Source organism: Lytechinus pictus, chromosome 13 (assembly GCF_037042905.1).
Source record: "Lytechinus pictus isolate F3 Inbred chromosome 13, Lp3.0, whole genome shotgun sequence".
Classification (NCBI taxonomy): Eukaryota; Metazoa; Echinodermata; class Echinoidea; order Temnopleuroida; family Toxopneustidae; genus Lytechinus; species Lytechinus pictus.
This window is the reverse complement of record NC_087257.1, coordinates 19,156,390-19,181,287: the sequence shown is the minus strand read 5'-3', so window position 1 is coordinate 19,181,287 and position 24,898 is coordinate 19,156,390. Positions and strand designations below refer to the sequence as shown.

Here is a 24,898-nt window from a genome sequence, read left to right as displayed (position 1 = left end):
TTTCTTATTCAATTATTTTGTAATTGTGTTTTATCAGTTTGGGGAGATATTTTATTACATAAATCTAATAAATGGTATTGTGATTAATAAATATACCCCAAATAACCCCTACCCCAACACACACTCGCACACAAGTATTCTCATGCCCCACTGACGAAGTCTCGAGGGGGCATTAAATGTTGCACCGTCTGTCCGTCCCCCTAATTTGTTTCGGCATATCTTTAAAAATATTTGACAGATTGTAAATATTTTTGGTGCATAAGTAGATCATACTTAAGTACGTATGTAATTTTCAAATTTGGAGTCCTCAAGTCCAAGGTCAAGTCACAGCTTATTATATATGCGGATTGGTTTCTGGCTGAAAAGTTGATAAATATTCGATGGAATTTAAGAATGTTTTGGTGTGTAGGTAAATGACACTGACAAGCTTCAAGTTCCAATTTGGAGTCTTTCGGTAAAAGGACAAAGGTCACAGCTCATGATATGTGCAAAATGATTTTTTAGTGATAACATGATATTATATTTAATAGAATTAAAAAGAAATGGTATGTCGTTAGATGACACTACAATACAAGTCAAGTTCAAGTAGGAGTCTGCAGGTCACAGCTCATGCAAATGGTTTCCACACACTCAAGACAATGTTTACTGACTGCATTATAGATGGGATATAAACCCCTCCAAGAAAGTTTGGAAATCTGTGTTTGGCCATTAATTTCTCCCAACTCTCAATTTTACACAATGTATATTTTACATCATTCAAAAGATCATTTAATTCTCTTTAAAATAATACCATGCTTGTTATGATCATGCCATCAGGAAAAGAGCAGGATTCAAAAGTGTTGGATGAGGTCTGAATTGAAAAGCTGCAAAACGAGCAAAAAAGGTTTGGAAATCTGAGTTTGGCAATTAATTTCTCCTAACTCCCAATTTTACACAATGCATATTTGATATCATTCATAAGATAATTTAATTCTCTTTAAAACGATACCATGCTTGTTATGATCATGCCATTAGGAAAAAAGCAGGATTCAAAAGTGTTGGATAAAGTCTGAATCGAAAAGCTGCAAAACGAGCAGAAATAGTCATGATGGGTCAATAGAGGACATGATTCATTTGTCTGTGTCAATCACGTCAATAGAGATGAAAATCCATTCAAATCAAGCCCCTGCTTCTGTAGTGATGGTACTGTGAGATAACATGGTTTGAGTCGTGGTTTGAAATACCCATGCATGTTTGTTTGTTTGTTTGTTTGTTATGTTTTTGCTTGTGCAGAGGTGTCTTTGATTTCATGTTAATGTTGATGTTTAAAGGTGCATGAAAACAATTAAAAGAAACCGCTGAGAAACTCACTCATCACCACTGAAAAAAGAAAAGTGACTTTAAATATTGTGTCATTTTGCAACTTTTGAATTTTGACCTTGCCCCACATTTCAAGACACTGCACCTCAATGTGAACGATAATCTTATCATGTAGGGTATCATTTTAAAGAAAATTAAATGATCTATTCAGTGATATTAATTACACATTGATAGTTACTAAAACCGATGAGGAATTATTGATCAAAGTAAAAAAAAAAACGCTGAGAAACTCACTCATCACCACAGAAAAAAGAACAGTAATAATAATAATAATAATAGAACAGCTTTTGTACAGCGCATTACACCTTACAAAGGTCTCAATGTGCTTAATGTGACTTTCAATATTGTGTCATTTTTCATATTTATATGAGAATTGTAAAAGATGTTGAGCAAAATCTAGAGATGGAAAATGATGCAAATCGAATTAACATGCTGAATATGCTGAGGGGAGTGCATGTGGTGAGACAAGAGAAAAGGAAAGGGTATATCAGAATGGTCAAGTGAGAGTTTTGAGATTTAGTTTTGATTTGCTGACTTTGTTAAAGCTTTTGTCAACATGTGTAATGAAACAACATTGTAAAGAGATGGTAATTTTAATGAAATATAAAGAGAAGGGATGATGTGATGTATAGTAAAATTTAATCACTCGAGTCTGGAGGAAGACAGGAAGAGAGAGAGGTGCGCAAAGAGAATCAAATGTATCCTTGATATGTGGGAAGGAGATGTGGAAAGTTAAGGAATTACGATTAGAAAAGACAGCAAAAAAGTAATATTAAAAATTCAAAGAAAAATAATAAGAAAACAAAATTGAAAACAAAATGAAACGTTCATTTCACTTTGGTGAATAGCTGATAATGAACCGATATATCTTTTCGTAGTGGAAACCAATGAAAAGACAATAAATGTGGAGAGAGATATAAACGTTTCTGAAGTGAAAAGGTAGAAATCTATTCTGATAACAAAGGTGAGTAATAATGGTGGTTTAGAATTCTTGGATATCTATTATAAACCATAAAACTTTGAACATATGCAAATCTAAACACACTACATTATACAAATAACTAGCAGCTTGGTTAATGTACCACTATGAATTATAGAGAAAACAATGCAAAATATAAATGCTTAAAAAATAAGTAAAGTTATCTTTTTTAAATTAACTTTGATAAATTAGGAAGAAATACATGACTATTGTGGAAGTGATTATTTTTATTTGTAGAGGTGTATAATTGGGCTGGGTGCAATTTATGATAGTTTTGATTCAGCGGATGATTAAAAAAAAAGGAGTAGGATCTATGTATTGAAACGCCCGTCATCACAGAGAATAGCAAAGAAGTCTTTCTTAAAAATTGGTTAATCTAAACATCAATTTGGTCCTTGATTCTGGACAAACGGTAAAGATGATTTGTCATAAGCTATTAGGACAAAAAAATATACAATTGGACCAGGCTGATAGCAAGGGAATGGCAACTTTTTTACGACTGTGCAAAACAGTCTATTGTCAAGTCTAAAAAAGTAGAACAAAAAAAAAGAATAAAGGGAAAGATTCCCGAAAATAAGCTCCAAGGCCAAAGAAAGCTGTGGCAAAAAATAATCTTTTTTTGACTGGTTGCCAAAATTCCAAGAAGAAGTTGTAACTTTAATATATTTTAGAGTCCGAGTCGGAAATGAATAGAGGAGCTATTGCATCTTGCCTTGGCTTGGCCTGAGAACACAGTCAGGGAATGGTAGGCAATTTTCTTATACATGTAATTGCTTAATTATAGGAATATTTTGAGGCTTCATAAAACGCAAGACAGAAATATTTCATCTACATGTGGTACATTATTCGAGCCAAGTGATGTGAACGCATTGGAATTGCCATGGAATGGGGAGCGCTATTATTATTAAGTTGCAGTACTACGAGCTAGCTAGCTAGCGTCAAGTCCAGCGTGACGGCAGCGCTAGCGCACCAGGCCTGGCCTCCTGCTGATATCTGCTCAGTGCAGATCGGCAGAATGAAGTGGACAAAATTACTTCTACCCCGTACCACCAATTTTGGCAACTCCTACTTTCCGACTCTGCTAAGGACTTCGGGTAAAAATCGTCCGCTGTTTCGCTGCACGATCCTGCAGAAGAATAGCAGAGAGTGCCATCGATAATTAAAATACGGTCCCTTAGACGTAGATCCGTTCCAAACTTCAATCAGCGTGGACAAGAAGTCTTCCGCTCGTCATTTTTTAAGACCGTTTCCACTGCCAGAGCACAAATAAATGATCCTCACAAGACTATTGTGACGAGGCTTGATTCTCTTGAATTCACAATTAATTCTATTCCCCAATCTACTTCTCACTATCCTCGTTCGCCCTTGCCCTAGTCCTAAGATTGTCAATATTATGCCCACCTTAATAACAATTCAGGTCGTTACTCCTATTCCTCTCGATCTGACCGCCCATGCGATTATTCACCATCATTACGATTGTTCTCCTTCCCATTATTCTCGTTGTGATCCACTACCTTGCAAGGAAAACAGTCATCGTTATCCATGCTGCAATCTCCCCGCTTGTCTCAGAGTGTTACAATACACTAGGAGTGGCAATTACACGTATATAGAAGGAATTTAAACAGAATCCAACAAAATGACAAGTGTCTGTACGTACGAATAAAAAAAAATGTGCCAAACTATTCCTGAAGAAAGTAAGGAATTGCTGAAAAATCATCTAACTTGTCTCACAGTACCAAATGGAGAGAAAGTTGGGCAAATATGCAGATTTGAAAGCTGAATGTGGCAAGAAATGAAGGAGAGCAAATATTTCATGTTCAAGTCTGATGTAGCTGTTTTGTGTGGGGTTCAGCTTTTGGGAATAGGGGTAAAGGATGGGGAGAGATGGAAGAAGAGGATCGGCTTGGCAACAGAGACAGGGGGGGTGTTTCACAAAGATTTAATCATGACTTACGAGTCGCACTTAAATGACTAGTTGCCCGTGGTATAAAAGACATGACAGTATTGGTCAGATCATGCCAAGAGGCACACTACTACGTATTGATTTATAAGATTGCACGTTGCATATCATGTACGCGTCGGCATTTAAGTGCAACCCAAGTCATATTAAATCTTTGTGAAACACCCCCCTGGTCAGCATTGACTGTTGGTAATGCTTTAGGAAGAGGTGATGGTGTAAGTTTAGTGCAGACTGAGTTGTTAAGAGAGGATTGCTTTTTTTCAAATCTCGCACCAGGTCTCTGACGATCAACGCTCACTGCAATAGCTAGCTTTGACCTATCAGTTTCCAGTGTCTGTTTGAACATTAAGTTTTACATACTTTAAAAGCACCTGCAGTCCCGAAATACAATCTCATTATACAAAATTAAATATTGATATTATTAGGTCCCTGTGGAGAGGAGCTTTAGCCATCAGTCCTCTAGTTTCTCACTCAACATGGCCTGTAAAGTGTTTTATTTTCTCTGGATGGCTGGTAAATCAAACCACTAAGAACGGGAATTTCTCCAACAATAATCCGAATGACATCATATGCAGCTCCTTTAACTGCTAATAATATTCCACACAACTGTAACCCCAAATAGAGAGTTAAAAAGGTTTGCATTGAAAAGCCTGTATAGATCATGCAGAGGAAATTCACACACAAAAGAATTAAAATAGCTTTAAATAAAATTCTAAGCTGAAATCAGCTTTAAAGCTATATTCACACACATCTGATTCTAAGATTCTACATACATGTATGAAACTTTGCCACCTGCTCTTTTCATGAATTCATATATCTTACTGTTAGTTAGATCCCAAAGTTAATAATGCTTGGTTGGATAAATATATAAGCCTCAGAAAGCTGCTGTCATATCTGAGAAAATACAACTTTAAAATTGCTTACAGTTCCTAAATCCAAGAAATCATGGGGGATCGGTCATTTGCACATGCGGGACCACCCTTGTGGAATCAGTTGCCATATTCCATTCGTAGTATTTCCAATATCGATAATTTCAAAATTTCTCTAAAAACCCATTTGTTTAAAATTGCCTTCCAGTAGTTTCCTTTCATTGTCATGACTGTGCTTCTTTTATCTTTGTCCCTTCCTGCTCCATGTAATTTTTGTCTTATTTCCTTTTCGCAGCGCCTTGAGCACATAATCAATGTGGATTTGGCGCTTTAGAAATACTCTGTATTATTATTATTATTTAAAAACTCCTGAATAGTTTCATTTTCTGGCTATTATAAGTTCACATGAATGATGAAGGTACATGAATTCAGAATATAGTGTGTATACTATTTACACAAGTTATACAATAATCCTGTAAATATGTTTCCAGTGATATGAAAGTTTTGATAGGCCTGGCTATTTGAATAAGGCAGTGTCATTGAGTTGTTGAACAAAAATGAATATTGCTATGGCAGTAGTCTTACGCACATAATACTAAATATTTTTAAATCAGATTGCACTATTAATGAATCGATTCATTCATACAATCCAATGGCCATATATTCTAAAGAGTAAACACACAAATATCTGCTTCATCTTGTTTGATTGTAAGGCTGCTTTTAAGTTTGATCATACACAATAGTCAATGCAATCAATCACATAAAATCTACCTAACAATCGCTAAGCTTTATGTTTCAGGGCCAAGGTCTTAAAAAAAGACTCTGGTCACTGAATTGAACAGACATCTTACAGATATTACGCAAACCTGTGCTCTGATTTCTATTGTAATACATCACTTCTCATCTCAATGCCTGTAGACCATCATTGCTTTAAATGATCTTTGATGTTTGTGACAGGTCCCTTGTTGATTGTCTATCACAGCTTTGTCATCAATCCGCCATTCTTGATGGATCTCTGTCTGCAACATGTCTTCTGGCAAGAGTCTGAGGATATCAAGTTTAAAGCTTGAATGTGCACATCGAAGCAGTAAAGCATAGAGTCAAATATGCATAAGTTGAACTTCCCTAAGTTAAATATATTTGTCTAAGTGGAAGTAATTGTTCACGCTAGGGGCCCATAACACATAGTCTTAATAGCAATGATCATAGAATATTTTTAATGATTGATTGTATTGACTTCAATGTACAATCAATCTTAAAAATCAAGCGTACGATTAATCGCTCACTTTTGTGTTACGAGACCCAGAATGAACAAAACATATAACATCAACATCTTCTAATTTGAATTTTGATTAAGTCACACATTTTTTAACAATTGATTGCATTGACTACAATGTACAATCAATCTTGAAAATCAAGCGATACGATTAATCGCTCACTTTTGTGTTAGGGGACCAAGAATGAGCAAAACATATTTCATTAACATTATCAACATCTTCTACTTTGAAATTTGATTAGTCACACAGATTTCTATGGTCCCAAGAGATCGGGGGGGCGTTTCATCAATATTTTCGTCCGACATGTTGTCAGATCTGACAACTTTCCTGGATTCTGATTGGCTGAGAGGTGCTGTTACTATGGTAATTGTCGGATAAAACAGAACTTGTCAGACAAAGTCCCTTCATGAAACGCTCCCCTGGCTTCCAAAGACTTGACTGGAAAATCATTTGTGGGTGACTCAACATCAGGGTCCCGTTTCATAATAATAATAATAATAATAGTCAGTTCTTGTATAGCGCATAACACATGAATAACGTCTCTATGCGCTTCCACAGGACTTGGATATTATTACCCTGGCTGTAGCTCAAGCAGCTTTTAAAGCTCATAAAGGACTTACAACAGTTGGAACTTTGCCATTATGAAAACAACCATGGTAACTTTGATAATGATTGGCTGCTGAGCCCTGTTGCCATGGTACTTGCCATAATGGCAAAGTTACAACAGTTGCAAGTCCTTTATGAAACGGGCCAAAGTTCCTGTAATAATGCTCCTACCTTTGATGATTTCTATGATTCTCCTAAATAGGCGTCTCAATATCTATGCATTTGTTTGACCCTATGTTCACCGGTCACAGGAATGTACAAGACTCCAGTGACCCACTCGGTATTACATGTAAAATCACACGGAACCTGGCCGGAGATAGGACTACATTAATACCTCTGACTCTCAGGCAATCACAATCTGTCTCTTCTTGTGAAAGGGAATCAAAACACATCTATTATCTAATCCAGATTTTTTGAAATGGGAGTATTGATTTCATATTTGTCTTTCGTATTCATATTTTATATTTCCCGATGTTAATGCTTTGGGCCATTCTGGGATAAACAAAGTATTTAAATGAAGATAATACTTACATCATAACACCTTCACATTCACTATGAAGTCATCAAAACAGCTTGAGGACCTCAAAATGCCTCTTTAATGATCTGCTTTCATCTCTGAAGTGAAGTGTGCTCTTAACGTCTGCACCATATGACATCAGTTTGGAGATGAATTGAAGATGGTCTTCACCTATATGAGGGCGCCCTTCATCTTTCACTTGGTAGGGAGTGACATGAACATTGAATGTAGCCTATAAAGAAATTAAAACAGCGAATGTAATTCGTACTAGAAAAGTGTCTATGTAAAGTAGAGAACTGTACAAGTAACAATATCTGACTGGAAATTACACAATCATATCACTTAGTTCAAAATTTGAAAGATTGGGGATTGAATCATAGCACGAATAGATTTTTCTTGTTTCAAACCTACGCCTAGTAAGGCCTCTCAGTTCTGAAAAATAGCTGCTTTCCCCCAGGACTTCCATGTTGAATGTTACTTAAATATGTTAACAGCAACCAACAAAAAGTCACCAGGGCTCCGTAACACAAAGCATAATGATTGATCGTACGCTTGATTTTTCCTAATGATTGTACATTGTAGTCAATGCAATCAATCGTGAAAATTTGTTCTACAATCATTGCTAAGCTTTGTGTTACAGGCTCCAGGGAAGGTTCTCTCTGAATAGCCAATAGAGTAATTTAGTCTTCCACATGCACAAAATTGAAAATTAGCTATCTGTAAGAGTGATTCTTCTTCTTTACACTGCCCTAAATTTGAAGTAACAAAAAAGAAGCAAGTGTTTCTTTTCCACCATTTATTGCGTACTGCTAAGAAAATACACCTAATTTGCACTGTGTGCACATCTCATGCTTGCATGAACCCAAAACTTCAAACCTTGTTTTCTCCTTAGTTTTTTTAACTTGCTGAATTTCTAATGCATTCAATCAAGTGCTTGTCATATATCATTTTACAGCTTAGGATGCTTTTTTTTCAAGCTCAATAAAAATGTGAAAATTCATATGGATGGCTCATTGTTGGTTTTGGGGTGGAAGGTATTCGACAAGGCCTTTGTTATAACATACCTTGAGATTGGCGACCGCTCTTAAAACGCTATCATCTGTAACATACGTCGAGACAGTACCAGCATGGCCACCATCTAGCCAATAGAAGGCCTCGACTCTCCTGATAAAGGCAAGTATTGCTTGGTCTGAGCATGCACTTTCTAATTCGTACATGAGCTGATTGAGGACTGTACAGCCTTTGCTGAAACCAATAACCGTCAGTGAAGACTCGGTCACTTTTTCTCCGGCAGGATCTACTCCCTCCTTCATAGGTAAAAAATAAAGACAAAAAACATGTAAGTTTGATTGATATCACGACTGCTGCAACAATTGCTTCAGACTTGATCAAGTAAACGTTGTACTTACCTCATTTCCATTGACCTTTGTCCTACATAGAAATGGAGTGCAATACAGAAAGCTGTTACGCACAACTTTACGCAAAACAGTGACCTTTTTCTTTGGGGCTAAATAAGATTTTCAATCATTTTTTATTCCTATCAGCTATTCAGATCTTTGTGGATCACAATTTCTTATATTATAATTTTGTTTTTATTGAAAAATTATCATGAAAAAACACAGAATTTGCAACAAATTGTTGCATGATTAGAGTGCATCACAATCTTTAAAGAAGTTGTTTTCTAACTCTTTGCCTGCTTTGTTCAACTAGAGTCACATACAGCAGACTGCCAAGTTCGACTGAAGTCACATGCTATTCACAATACACACAAAGTGTCTTAGGTCTATTGTTCATATCCACATGTAGTAATGTGTGCATCGCCTTATAGGTCGCCTTATACTGTGTACACACAAAGCTTTTCTTCGATACAATAAACCAATCAAAAGCTATTGTGAGCAGAATTGGCAGAGTCCATGCAAAAGCCCTATTCAGGTTGCACCTTGAAATTAATGTGGAGCAGGAGTGATGGTTACACTTCGTAATTCCGAAGGTTCGTAATTCCGAAGGTTCTTTATTCCGAAGGTTCGTAATTCCGAAACACGTAAATTGCCTATACCTCGATGTTCGTTAATCCGAAAACGCAAAAGGGTTCGTTAATCCTAACATTTGTGGCGTTATTCCGAAGGTTCGATAATCCGAAAACGAAATAGGGTTCGATGTTCCGAAGGTTCGTTAATCCGAAAACTAAATAAGGTTCGTTGTTCCGAAGTTCGTTAATCCGAAAACGAAATAAGGTACGTTGTTCCGAAGGTTCGTTAGTCCGAAAACGAAATAAGGTTTGTTAATCATTTCGTTTTCAGACTAACGAACCTTCGGAATTACGAACCTCATTTCGTTTTCGGATTAACGAACCTTCGGAATTACGAACCTCACTTCATTTTCGGACTAACGAACCTTTGGAATTACGAACCTCATTTGGTTTTCGGACTAACGAACCGTCGGAATCACGAACCTTCGGGAATCACGAACCTTCGGAATAACGAAGCTTCGGAATTACGAATGTAAGCGGGAGTGATTCTGTCAGTGGCGGGAAAATATTGTAAACATACTTACCGCGGATGGCTTTTCTGTTATACATTTCCGAGCATTTTGAATCAGGAGCCTCAGATGCTCCCATGCATGACGGTACTCGTAGCTGGTGGGCGAACCAAGGACGTCTGTCTCCATAAAGTTACCATAGCAACTGAAGGTCTCGTCCACCCGACGTGAGGGTGTCACCATGACAACCTGAGCATCAGGGAACCTATGCTGTAACATGCGAACATTGCTCTCAAATGTCCATTCTTTCCATTTCTGATTGGCTTCATGATGCTTCATGATGTTCTCAAAATTCTGTGAAATAAAAATAAAGTGGATGGTCTTATTGCAGATTATTACATATTTTGTTGACACTGCATTGGCTATGAAATATATTCTCAAGAGTTTGTTTCCATATTGGCAATGTTTTCTTTTCTAACAATAAAAAAAGGGTCAATAACAATCATCGATCATTCAAGTTTATGAAAGTATCATAGCCATTGATTCTTTGTGAAAATACTGAACTTTTAATAATTGGATATATGTTCCAACCAACCATCAATCTTATAGCTTGAGGGAATATCTGCTGTAGACACCTCTGCACAACAAGACAAGTGTGTCTTCAAGTTCAAGCTCATACCACTATCAAAAGTACAGCAGCTACTAGTACTAATTATAGGTTTATAAAATACAAAAATGTTCAAGGTTCATTATGCTACAGTCCTACACATAACTACATAACACAAGTACAGACTACAGTACCCTTTTTAACCATTCTCAATTATCAAAACCAATATCACAAAGACACCATCATGTTATCAATATTTATTGTCACCACTCACCATCATCATCATATTTATTAAGTCATATGGATATGGCCTATATTAAATATGAATGAAATTGTCACATTCACATCACCTTTTTTCTGTTAACTTTGTCTCGACTTTGTCAAACTTTAACTTTTCAATCAATATTTCAGTTTCAATTATAAACAAAAGTTAAAGATTACATTATTGTCAAGGTACTCAACTCTTATTTTTGCCTTTCTTGTGGCAATGTATGCATCATGAGTACGAGTATGCAATACATTGTAAGTTCTATAATTTTAGTATTAAAAAAATACCGCCGAGTCTGAGAATGGGACTCTCGACTCGGGCTGCAACGCTTGCATCACAACACAACAAGTTGGCATATGCATCGCGCTTGAAATCACGTGCACGCGTACCTGCACGTCACCCGGGAAAAACACGACTGTCCGTTGCGGTATGTATGAGCCTTCCACCCCAGACTTTCGGGCACCAAATAACAGCGTATTCCGTCGGTCTTCAAATCCTTCGACCTTCTCAAGAACCTCAACCCCATTCCCCTTAGCCACGTTCAATTCCCCACACGCCATCCGGTGAATACAACAGCTGAAAGTTGCAGAATGTAGCTTTGTAAATAAACAGGACCTCAATTTATGGAATGATGGAGCAAAACAGACAGAAAATCGCATATTTTTTTCAATTGGCGTAAGTGAGTGCGACTGTTGTCAATCATGCACGTACAATCCAAAATCTTATGGAATGCCATCGATGTGCGCTAGATTTTTTTTATAGTACTGTAGCATAATGAGTTATACCAACGAACGTAGAGGGCAGCAACACTTTGCAGTATTGCTTTTAGGAAGGTCCACTCCGCTCAGATTTTGTGACCATTTTCTCCCAGAGCACTTTTTTGGAAGATTGTAGAGTTGATTTTTTTTCGTTTGTTCAATTTTACTATTTATTATTGATAATAAAACCTCCAAGAAAATATGTTAAATAATATCATTTTAGCATATTTGTATTTTTTAAAAATTGTAAAACAAAAGGTAATCATGATTCTTGTAGTTTACATAGCAATAAAAATACATAGACTGATAATATTTGTGTAGCCGTTCTTCTGCTTAATTTCGCTGCCCCTACCAAATCTACACAAGCTAACGCCAGAGCCATGCAAGACCGTGATGTTCTGGTCTGGCCGCGCCGAAACTTCCCCGGTCACCTGTACCTCGGTGCGCGTACTGCGCTGCGTGAATGATAATGCTGACTGCACTGCACTGGCATCAGGAATCTCGACGCGACTCGACTTAGCTAGATATGGACTTGAAAGATATAGACTTGGTCTGTCATTGATGTGGCACTATGGCGGATGAGCAACGATAAATATTCAAGGTTAGAATTTTAATTTTCACTTAGAGTGTAGATTGTAGTCTGAAAATCTAAAATAATTATGCTATATCCACAAATCCAACCCACATTTTGCAATCCATCAGGCAAGATCGAATACGACCACTAAACAGCAAAGCCAAGTCCCAGACAACGTTAGACATAATATTAGACAGCAATTATCTGGTTCATTATCGAGCTATGTATATTCCGACCGGTCTTGACTTGAGACGAACTATCAAGGGGCGAAGGTCTATGTCACATCTATTTTTTTCATTTCATAATTTTACAAAAATTTGTGTTAGCACATGCATGCAGCCCACCGTACCCTACCTCAGCACCGACCGACCCGGGGCGCCGGCGCGGTCATGCCAGCCATGGCGCTTGTATAAGAGGCGGTGCTGGATTGTGTAGGCGCATTATGGTGCAGCGAAATTTAGATGAAGACGTATCAACCTCACGTATACTTGTTATCATATTGATATGCAAAGTCATAAAACTGTTGTCACCACCATGTAATATTTTATGAAAAATACAGGAACAAGTATTTCATATTTTTAAGCATGATATTTACTGTAAAAACATTTCAAGCAAAAATAATGATAAAGAGGAAATGAAAATAAATCAACTCTACAATCTACTAAAAAAGTGCTCTGAGAGGTTTTCGGTGGTCACAAAACATAGAGATGTATACTAGTAACGCTAGAGGGCGTACTTCGTCAAATCGCTGTGATTACGTGGAGACCGTCCGCCATTGCTCGATAGGTATTCGCAGCCTGCCATGAGCGTACAGTACCTATGGGGCATGTACACGGATGAGCACAGAACATGACAAATTGATGACATATGAGCACGAAAGCATATGGAAAAGCAAAATTGTAAATATTGCACTGGATAAAAGTTCAAATACAACAAAAATCTAGCAAAACTGAGGTCAAAAGGCCTATATAGGCCTATCTATAGCGCATAATATAGGCCGATACAGCTATAATACAGGCAAACGATTTAAAGTCCCAATTGTTTTTGCTTAGGTAAAATTTCGATACATTAATATGACTTCTATTTTCTAATGATTTGGAAGAGATGAATATCAAAAATAACATTTAGGCCTAGGTCCTGATAAATAAATTTAATGTGTTTTAATATGATTTGATGTACATTAACCTAAGAAAATTCATAGGCCATATCACAGTGTCTGATGCATCTGAGACGCTGTATCGAAAAAAAAAACACGATTGTATTTTTATAGTTCATAGTTTCCTAATTACTATTATGCTGATTGCTGATAATTTATTTCTTCACTTTAGATAATTGTTATAATTCATTTTCCATATATATCTACACAATAGGGCCTATAATAACTCGATCCCTTTTCCCCATGTCTTACACGCTGATGTAAACCAACATCACAAAAACTCGCGAATCATAAAATGACTTTTTATTGATATTTGGAAATGATTTACGCATTGATTCAGTTAAAAATTGATGATTTAGATTTCCTTTGCTGGCAACCATCCCATCATATTTATAAATATGTATATAAAAGTATACTTTCTTACTTGCGATCAATGTATAGAAAAGTTTGTTGACAGCAAAATTTGCATATCAAATGCGCGCATGCAGTCGTACAATTTTGCAATGTACAGGAGGCCTAATGGGGGGTTGGATGTTTATGTACAGTGTTATTGCCTTGCAAACATTTTAAAACTTCGGAGAGTAAACAAATCACAATGCGCAAACAATTTTACTTTGATTTTCTGGAAAGTATAGACTTGATTCTCCCCGGCTGAAAATATGCTGATCGGCAAACTGGCTGAAATATTTTGTTTATCGCCGTTGTTTCTGATCCTATAATGATTGGACCAATATCATGTGAACAAATCAAGGATAGAATAATAAGGAGAGGAAGAAGGGGGAGAAGGAGAGAAGAAAAGGGGCGGGATTATGATATATAATTTGTATTATACTATAAAGAATATTATTACTACTGCAAGAGTGTATAAAACTAATATCATGAAAGACATCAATGCAAACTTATCATAATTATGAAAACGGTTGCAAAATTGTGAGTACTAAAACCAAACATAATTATGAAACAATAATATTGCAAAAGTGACAATACTTGGAATAAGATATTAAAAATCCTAATTTAATCTCAAATTTGATACCTGCCTTGAAATTGTGTTAATTAACTGTGTCTGTGTCGCTTGAATAAATGAACTTTATGGCAAATATTTGTAAGCACTGGCACCGGCCTAACATATAAACAGATAAACACGCGTTTTGAATATCCAGTTTTGTTTTTCATTTTAAAAGTATAACTGAATTTGATTTTCTAGTTTTCTTCCTTTAATGTCATTTGCTGGCCTATGGACCTGAGTTTGGTTATTCGATCAGTTTTTTTTAAATAAGATTTCCATGGATGAACAAAATTATTATATTATGTTAAAGGTCAAGTCCACCCCAGAAAATTTTTGATTTTAATCAATAGAGAAAAATCAAACAAGAATAACGTTGATAATGTCATCAAAATCGGATGTAAAGTAAGAAAGTTATGACATTTTAAAGTTACGCTTATTTTGCACAAAACAGTTATATACACAACTCGGCAACACGCAAATGAGAGAGTCGATGATGTCCCTCACTCACTATTTCTTTTGTTTTTTATTGTTTGAATTATACAATATTTCCATTTTTACAGATTTGACAATAATGACCAACTTTACTGAACCATAAAATGTTAGAATAATTGTAATTCCCCATGTACATGGAGGAAGAAAACTTGTTTCACCTTCCAATGAGGAGAAAATTAAAATATTTTATATATCATATAATAGAATACAAAAGAAATAGTGAGTGAGTAACGTCATCAGTATCCTCATTTGCATACCGACCAGGATGTGCATATAAATGTTTTGTGAAATTAAGCGAAACTTTAAAATGTCATAACTTTCCTATTTTACATCCGATTTTGATAAAATTTTCAGTGTTATGCTTCTTGGATTTTTCTCTATTTGTTCAAATCAACTTTTTGTTGGGGTGGACTTGTCCTTTAATTACGGCGTCGCGGAATGATTTTGAAAGTGATGGGGTGCATAAAATCACAATCATTTATTATGTGTAATGTTCATTTTCATTTCAGGGAGGGGTCCGGTCGCGCCCCCTGTATTTTATTTTGATCAGTATGTTAAAGCGAATTTGCTTAGGTGTGTTTGTTATTTTAATTGCACACACGGCCCCTAAAAAGCGAATTAAAACAAATCTAACTTAAAGTGAAGGGAATTAAAACTGTCATTTTTGAAAAGTTTGAACAAATTAGGCTATATTCTCGACATTTTAAATCAATATTTTATTTTCGGGCCATATAGGCCTGCAGATTTTGGGGAATTTATTATGTTCCTATAAGAACAAAATCAGCACGTTCACCAAATAACACAAATTTCAACATTGATGGTGTAACGGGAGGCTCACCAAGAACAATAATGAGATGCCCTTTAATAGCGCATGTAGATCAAAACACTAACTTATACAGAATTATTGTACAACTTAATATATAAAAATGATAGGCCTATATTTCATACAAATTAAAGCAAGTTACATATCATGTAGGCCTATATAGAAATTACAAAATTATATCCAACATAAACATAGAATCAAAGGACGTAAATGTGGGAAGGATGGAAGGAGGACGATGCAGTTAAAGGTAGGGAAATCCAGAGAAGGGCTAATTCACTGCAGTCTTTTGAATTAATTGTTAATCTTTCTATTAATGTCCGCTGTATGTTTTTATTTTTATATGATTGTTTATATGATAGTATATCAACATTGTTATCTATTACAGGCCTATAAACGGACAGGTAAATGCAAATTATTTAGAATTTCATCCCGAGAAATCAGGTTTTTAAAATGCCAAATTGATAGCATAATCCCCATGTAATCACTCTAATAGTGTATTGAGATGCAATTTGTCATTCATATTTTCGATTTTTATGAGGTTGTGTTCTTTTCTTCAAGAAAAAGGCCGGAGACGGCACCCCTTTTCACAGCGTTACAACGCACGAGCTATGGGTACATCCGGGTACTTTTGCGAATCTATACCTATCGAGCAATGGCCGCCACGCTCCACACAATCACAGACGTTAAGTACGCGCGCCTATGGCGACTCCGCACTCTAGCGTAGTTAGTATACATCTCTATGTCACAAAATGACTTGGCTAAATCCGGGTGAAATTAGCAGACTGGTTTATTTATGACAGTATTTAATCCTGTTTTACTGAAGATGTACACAAAAATTGTGACAATAATTTAGTGATATATTATTTTAAGAATTTGGTACATTATTATTTAATTTTTTATATATTTTTTGTTTTCATTGTTTTAATCTACTATTGTCATAATCTATTAGTTTACCTATATTTTGCTGTCACTCCGTAAGTGTATTGTATCGGATCATGGTTTCGTTGGCATGACTACCAAATTGCTCGCGCACTTCATTTGTATGCGCGTATCGAGTGGACCTTCCTAATAGCAACACGCTTGTGTGTTGCTGCCCTCTACGTTCGTTGAGTTATACCTTTAACATGTATTTCATAGTTTAATCATAGAGGGCGATATTTTAGTTGTGATATGCTTTGAGATTATTGGAGAAGTACGTCAGTTCGCTGGGAGCTGCGGTGGCGTGCGGTTGTAAGATGTAAGCTCCGAATAAATCAAGTTGAACTGTATACTGAATATCTCCCAGGTTGCTTCATTTGCATGATTTAGGGTGAGTGAGCGGGTGTTTCGGTGTATTTCAGAGGAGCGAGAGAGTGTACCACGTTGCACAATAGACTTTTGTGAACGAACCCGCCCCAAAAGAGATATAAACGTGAGGAGAAGCGTGGACCGGGTTCTGGAGACTGCGAGACGGCAGAACGCTACCCCCGACAGGGCCCGGTTACGCCACACTGGTGGCCGCGGTGGGATTGAACAACGTGGTATTGGAAGCTCAGACAACTTAGGCGCCTGTATTACAGGGAGCGCCACGTATATCTCCTATGAAGATCGCCAGGAGAGAGGGGTAAAGAGAGCCGAGGAAGGGTGCCTGGAGAGAGGCAAGAAGAGAGCGCCTATGCACGTTGGTGAATAGCACCAGGAGTGTGTGTGTTGGCGACAGCGTGGATAGCGCAGAGGAAGGGAGCCTGGAGAGAGGCAAGAAGAGAGCGCCGATGCACATGGTGAATAGCACCCGGAGTACGGTGTGTGTGTTGGCGACAGCGTGGATAGCGCAGAGGAAGGGAGCCTGGAGAGAGGCAAGAAGAGATAGTGCCTACACACGTTGGTGAATAGCGCATTGGGTGTGTGTGGCGGAGATAGTGCCTACACACGTTGGTGAATAGCGCCCCGGATGTGAGTGGCGGAGATAGTGCCTACACACGTTGGTGAATAGCGCCCTGGGTGTGTGTGGCGGAGATAGTGCCTACACACGTTGGTGAATAGCGCCCTGGGTGTGTGTGGCGGAGATAGTGCCTACACACGTTGGTGAATGGCGCCTTGGGTGTGTGTGGCGGAGATAGCGCCTATATACACGTTGGTGAATGGCGCCTTGGGTGTGTGTGGCGGAGATAGCGCCTATATACACGTTGGTGAATGGAGCTTTGGGTGTGTGTGGCGGAGATAGCGCCTATACACGTGGGTGAATAGCGCCTATTGAGTCGGTGTGTAGACGACAGCGTGGATAGCGCCTATACATGTAAATGTATAGCGCCTACGACGAGTGGCTATGAAGAATGGATCTGAAATTCCTTGCAGGATAAGTGCAGCGTGGAGATGGGGATCTCTGAACGTCGAAGAGAAGTACTTGTTGGATATGCAGATACTAGCAACGAGGGAACTGGAGCTGTCCTATGTTGGGAAGGAGCAAGTCATATCCTATGCTAGTGGGGTACTGCATTCAGAAAGCAGAGAAAAAAAACTACTATGGGGCTCAAAAGGAGTCATGGGCCATGGTAGTATTTCGGAGCTGCAACAGAACTTCTATGGGCGGAGATCAAGACGGATCATCGGGCACTTGGTTGGATCTTTGCAGAGGCAAGGGTGGTTACCGTGGAACTTGACATCAGCAATGAGCAGATACCAACAGAAAGAACCTTCGATCAGGTAGATCTTGGAAGCAGAGCATCAGTCAGTCGACCGGCCCGATTGGTCAACGGTGGCTTCAAAGTCTAGTGTGGAGAAGTCCTATTGGAGGATGCACAGCTGGAGATGAAGCAAGACATACTCTACAGGAAGTAGGAGTGTGACCAAGGTCGGAATGTAACCTGGCATGTGATGTTGTTCTTCATATAGATAGTTCGAAGGAATTGCGTTGGATGCACATCCGCTGATTGTTACGACAGGATAACGCCTTGGCCTCCAAAGAAGTCTTTATAGAGAGAGAGATCGAGATGATGAAAAGTAGTTCTAGACATGCGCCTTGAAGAAACCCCAAGAAGAAATCCTCTAGCACTTAGAAATCTGCAGAATAGATATTGGACATAACTTTCGCTATAACTTTGTGCCAGAAACAGTAAAAGACTCTGATGCATTTGATTTTTGTATTCAAAATGTTGTTTTATGCCTTGATGTATGCTTTATTTTTTGTTGCTTCCATGTTTTCCCTTTCCTATTTTCTAACCTTTCTTATGTAATTCTCATCTTGAAATTTTCCTGATCTCAATGCTACTCTCTTTACTCTTTCTATCTATTTCTGTATATAGATTATTTTGGTTGTTAATGTAAGAACGGTACTTCCTTTATGTACTATGCCAATGTATATACCTGTATATTTTTAACATTGTTTTAATGTTTTCTATAATTCTTGGGAAGAGCGAGATAACATTTAAAGAAATTCATGTTTATGCTTTGTTGTTAATACCTGGTCCGAGGACAGCCCAGACTTGGGGAGGGGCTGTGTAGCATAATGAGTTATACCTTTAACATGTATTTCATAGTTTAATCATAGAGGGCGATATTTTAGTTGTGATATGCTTTGAGATTATTGGAGAAGTACGTCAGTTCGCTGGGAGCTGCGGTGGCGTGCGGTTGTAAGATGTAAGCTCCGAATAAATCAAGTTGAACTGTATACTGAATATCTCCCAGGTTGCTTCATTTGCATGATTTAGGGTGAGTGAGCGGGTGTTTCGGTGTATTTCAGAGGAGCGAGAGAGTGTACCACGTTGCACAATAGACTTTTGTGAACGAACCCGCCCCAAAAGAGATATAAACGTGAGGAGAAGCGTGGACCGGGTTCTGGAGACTGCGAGACGGCAGAACGCTACCCCCGACAGGGCCCGGTTACGCCACAGTACTTTTTTTAAATATTTTTAATTCTTTCATCCTCAGAGGGCTCTGGCTGCAGCCTATCTCAATCGACTCCATATAACGAACGACCCCCCCCCCCTCAAAAAAAAAATAATGATGGTAACCATAACAACAACAATAAATAAAATAATAATAATAATCATCAAAACAACAACAATTATAATAATAATAATAATAATAATAAACAATGATGATAATAATGCATACACCCAGTGAATAATCGAAGAAACAAATATCATAGAAATTATTAGATATTGATCATATAGATTAAACTGCATGTCTTGAAAACCAAAAACGCTGGCATAATTCCCGGGATCAAATTATATATATATCTCACTATAAATTTTGGGATCAGTAGGCCTACGTACAGGGCTTTTTCATATTTTTATTATTATCTTTTTAGGCACATATGCACACGTACAGTAAATGTTCTCCATATACTCATTTCCCTATATTTTCCTCAGTTTGTCCTAAGGTAAATAGAAATACAAATCACGTGGTCGGTCACCCTTCTGCTAGCGGGAAAAGAAAGGAAGTTGACTATAAATGTATGGGGCCAAAAGGAAAGGGACAGAACAAATGGCGTAGCTAGGCCCGTGCAGTAGGAAGTATCTCGAGCAAGCGAAACTTTCGAACTAAATTGAAAAATCTGTAAACAATATCCCGAAAATGATATAAATTCAAGTTTTCACATCCCCTTTTCTTTTTTCTTAGTGTGCCGTATGAAGATTCCATATTCAAGGGCCCCTAATAATTATTGGTGCTATTGTGGTCAGCAGCGGCGTAACAGGGGTCGGTGGCCAGGGGGGGCAAGAGCCAAAAATTCCCGGTCATATCATGGTATGAACAGGCGTAATGAGGCGACTATTTTGAGAAGGCCAGATATTGCGTATCGGGCAGAATTTATCTTTTAAAAAAAATTGCGAGCAAGCGAAGCGAGCGAGCAAAAATGTTGACCTTTTTAATACAAAAATCAAATTTTGTGATAGATTTTGACGTGATATCCAGAAAATAATATATTTCACTCTTTTCTCTTTAGATTCCTTTTTTGTGGTCTGTACACCACTGTGAACAGGATTCTTTGCGGCAGTAGCGTGAAGAGTAAAAAAAAAAAAAAGGAGGGGCGTAGTATATAGCACATGTGCTAATAAGCTGCTTTATATAAGTCCCGAGCGAGCGAAGCGAGCGAGAAAAAAAATCACCCTTTCATGAGAATCTAACTTTGAGCTATTTTTTTACATGATATTCAGTAAATAAAATCATATCCTACACTTTTCCTTTGCTTTTTTGTTCTTGTTTGTAAAACTTTTGGGGGGCATGGCCCAACCCTTCCATACGCAGTGCTGTGCGGTTGGGGTCCGGGGTGGAGCCCCCGGAACTTCTTGATATCAAAGCCATTTAAACCTCGCAGATTGGCGCTATTTTAATCAAATCGCGGGTATATACAGAATATAGCTTTTACACAACACATTTATTCAACCCAGTTGCGTAATGAACCAAATATTTGGGGGGAAGCAAGTGGGAAAAATTTGTAAAAAGTCGCCAGCGTGCAAAGCGAGCTGGAATAAATGCCTATTGAAATTAAATTCTAATTATGTGATAGATTTTCCCATTATATTAAGCAAATAACACATTTCATTGTTTCCATTCATACGTCGTCTCCTATAATTTCTTTTATTTCCTCTTGGGTGTGGAACCAAGACCCCCCCCCCCCCCCCGCCTGTATGCCAGTGATTGAACGGGGGCGTTATAGAGCCATTTGAAGGTTATAAATGAAGAGCCCCTACTAGGTGGGGTCTGGGGCAAAGCCCCGGGAGCTTATTTGCATAAAATTTAGCAAGCTTGTCATGCTTATAGCACAATGTTGTATGCAGACCAATTTTCTTCCCGCTCTTTTAATTTCAATTATCGGCAGCCCGGTTGTGTTTTTTTTTCTTGTCCCTTTTCTTTGTTTTCCAATTTAGCTTTTGACTAATTCCATTCTACCTTCGTTTCCCACTATTGTTTGCCAATTTGTCATCTTTTGATTTATTTCCCACCGTGCTATTGCATTACATAGGCCTATTTCGCCTTTCTCAAATGTTCTTCTTTCGTACATTTTCCCGCTTTCCTTCCTTTTCCATTAAAAAAATGTTTTTTCTTCGTTTTCTTTTCGCTTTTCCCTTTCCTTTTTTTCCTTTTCTTTTCCCCTTTTCTTTCCCTTTCTTTCTCCCTCCTTTTTTTCTTTTTCCCGTTTTTCTTTTATTTTCCCGGTGAAATCCGCCAGGGGGGCAGCTTGCCCCCCCCCCCTGCCCCCCCCCCCCCCCGCCTGTTAAGCCACTGTTGTGGTGTTGGCCACCAATCAAGACATGATTGCCTTGGCATAACAATTGTCACAATTGTTATGCCAAGGCTGGCATGTCTATTGGTGGGAATTTATACAAAGGTACGACTTTGTCTTATGATCTCGGTCCTACATTTTCAGGAGTGGTGTCAAGTGATATGTCTATATAGAGATGGATTCTGAATAAGTGTTGGAATCTGGAAAAGTCTGCGGACATCTCCCAAACACATAATATGTTGCTGATGCATTTTTTTTTTTTTGGGGGGGGGAACAGCGAGGCATCATGAAATTATCAATATACATAATGAGCAAAAAAATATTAGAGGGGCCAAGTTAAATATGCCGTACTATTTGTGGAAATATAGATTTTTAAGGCTGTGAGTGATCATAGCAAGCGAAATAAAATGACCTTTTTAAACATGTTAATACGAAAATCTAATTTTGAAATAGATTTTCACATAATATTTAGAAAATTATGATGTCAAAGTTTGGGGACACCCGCACATGGGGGAATAATGACAGAGCTAGAGGACATAATCGTTCAGTTAAAGCCCTACAATGTTTTTAGTTTTATATTGTAATAGATCTGACATGATATAAAGAAATCAATTACAGTTAATATCAATTTGCGAGCGACGCGAGGCGAGCCAGCAAATTTTCAGTTTTGGAACTAAAACAAGCTGGGGCCTGTTGCATGACGAGATGAGCGATACGTAGGAACGTCCTAGGACCATTCTTCCGAGATAGGAAGATTGGCGACAAATCAGCGCTTTCCGTTTCACGAAGGCAATTTTGTCTTTCAAGTCCGCGACATCGTTTGATATCGATAGAATCGGAAAAATATTTAGTCTTTATCGTCACCTGAACCTTTTATTTCGGAATGACGACTTTTCATAAAATCATATATTTCAATAAAAGGGGATCAAATAATGTTTCATTTATTACTGATTGTAGAATTGATGTATGGAGCGTACTTTATGAGGTAAAAAGAGAAAAAACTTTCAAGATTCACAAACATAACTGGATAAAATCGAAATTTTCATTATTTCCCTTACTTAGAACACGGTGCCCTTTTAGAGACACCTTTCATTGATATTTCAACGAAAGAGACCCTTGTCCGACATAAAAATTGATTCAACTAAGTAATTTCGACATTTTATTAGTTCAATACACTGATTTTTTATAGAATACATATATATAATGATGATTTTGCAAATTATGCGTTAATGTGTTATCTGTTGAGGTAAAAATAGGGTTTTAATGGAGTAAACAAAATCAACAGTGTCTGATTGTATGAGACTAAAATGGAAAATATGAGAGGCTGCCTGTAAAAAATCTAATTTATTTATTTTATTTGTCAGATATAACGAAAGAAATACAAATGTGAGTGTTTAGAGTATAAACATACCTCAGTTGCATGATGAGTAACCGAAGACAAGGAAAATATGAACATTGCTGCAAACATGTCCAAGTGGATAAAGTAGAGCTTTGCAATTACAATTAAAACATAGAAAAAGGTGTGCAATATCCGCAATGGAAAAAATACTATTTACAGAAATAATGCTAAATATTACAATGATCATATAAACGTTGGTCATCTTTAAAGTTGATCACTTAATTTATGGAAGCTTATATAAGAATATAAGGTTTAAGAATATGAGAAATATATATGTTCAACATTTCAAAGTTGAGGAGTATATAGAGACTACATTATTGCTTTAACATTACATAGGGGCCGAAAGGGGTCTACCCTACGATTTAACATGCGCCTCTTCGTATATGGACTTTCCATAATCTTTTCTTTAATTAACTAGCTTATCTTCATTTGTAATCATTGTAATGGATTCGTAAGCTATATAGGCCTAATCTGTATCTTAAATTCAATTAGCTATTTTGTTACTGCAGATTTTTTGTTTTGTTTCACTGTTTCACATCTCAAGTTAGCCCAAATCCGACAATTAATTTTCATTGATTAAAATTAATCTCAGCAAAAAAAAAATTATAATGAAAATGAAATAAAAATAAATGAATGATTTACCATGTTTAACATTTTAGTTTTGTACCGTGTTTGTTTTTTTGCTGAACGTTATAAACAAGTTTTTTTACCTTACATAATTTCTTTTAAAGATATTTGTTTTCATGTTGTTTAATTATCTATAATGAGAAAGCATGAGGGGTCAGAGAGATAGTGCCGCCCATTTCAATATTTCAAAAAAAATTAATGGAAATGGTGTGGGGATAGGACGGAGAATAAAAGAAAACACATTAAAAAAAATATTTGGGCTTACATTACCCCGGACATAATGCCCGGAGAAGTTAAAATGACATCTGTTTTTTGTCGTTTTGCCGTGAAAAAGACGACCTGAAATTGATGACAACTATCCCCCATATAAAAAATAACTTGGCGCCATCCCAGATAAAATGCATCAGTGTGCAACCCCAAAAAATGTTTAAAGGTGATATGTCAGTGTGGCTTGCCGTAAACGCATTTTCTCTCAATGCCGACGGTGGCGGGCGGTGTGCAAAGAAGATCATGCCTACTACCCTTTTTACACACGCTAAAATTTCCTTAACCCCGTACTATAGGTGGGGCTAAATTGCTATTTAGCCCCACCTATAGTACGGGGTTAAGCTTAGCCCACTTTCTTTTTACACAGCATTTTTGCAAAGTGGGCTAACCCCACCTTTAGTACGGGATTATTTGGCCCTGCAAAAAAGCAGGGTTATCCCAGCAATTGCGGTGCTAAGAGCGATAGTACGGGGTTAAGATCGCTAGTGTAAAACGAAAGTGGGCTAAGCTTAACCCCGTACTATAGGTGGGGCTAAATGGCAATTTGGCCCCACCTATAGTACGGGGTTAAGGAAATTTTAGCGTGTGTAAAAAAGGTACGAGTGAAGTACTTGTACTACGAATGATCGACAAAAACCACTAGTCCGGGGTTAGCGAGTTTCGTGTGTGAA

At 37.5% G+C, this 24,898-nt stretch overlaps 1 protein-coding gene across 1 annotated transcript; it reads right to left on the bottom strand.

Annotated features, from left to right (window-relative positions):
* Positions 1-1,262: 1,262 nt before the first annotated feature.
* Positions 1,263-11,651, bottom strand: LOC129274617 (mitochondrial protein C2orf69-like). The gene is made up of 5 exons (XM_064108983.1): positions 11,310-11,651; positions 10,121-10,399; positions 8,632-8,874; positions 7,582-7,799; positions 1,263-6,211 (listed from the first exon to the last, which is right to left on the bottom strand). The coding sequence occupies exons 1-4, from the start codon at positions 11,577-11,579 to the stop codon at positions 7,614-7,616; spliced, it is 978 nt and encodes a 325-aa protein (XP_063965053.1). The 5' UTR covers positions 11,580-11,651; the 3' UTR covers positions 1,263-6,211; positions 7,582-7,613.
* Between the last annotated feature and the right edge of the window lie 13,247 nt (positions 11,652-24,898).

Coding starts and splice junctions, on each gene's coding strand:
- LOC129274617 (XM_064108983.1), bottom strand. CDS start 11,579: ATGCGATTTTCTGTCTGTTTTGCTCCATCATTCCATAAATTGAGGTCC. Junction 8,875..10,120: donor TAACAGAAAAGCCATCCGCG/GTAAGTATGTTT, acceptor TTACCTATGAAG/GAGGGAGTAGATCCTGCCGG. Junction 7,800..8,631: donor GAGCGGTCGCCAATCTCAAG/GTATGTTATAAC, acceptor ATTTCTTTATAG/GCTACATTCAATGTTCATGT.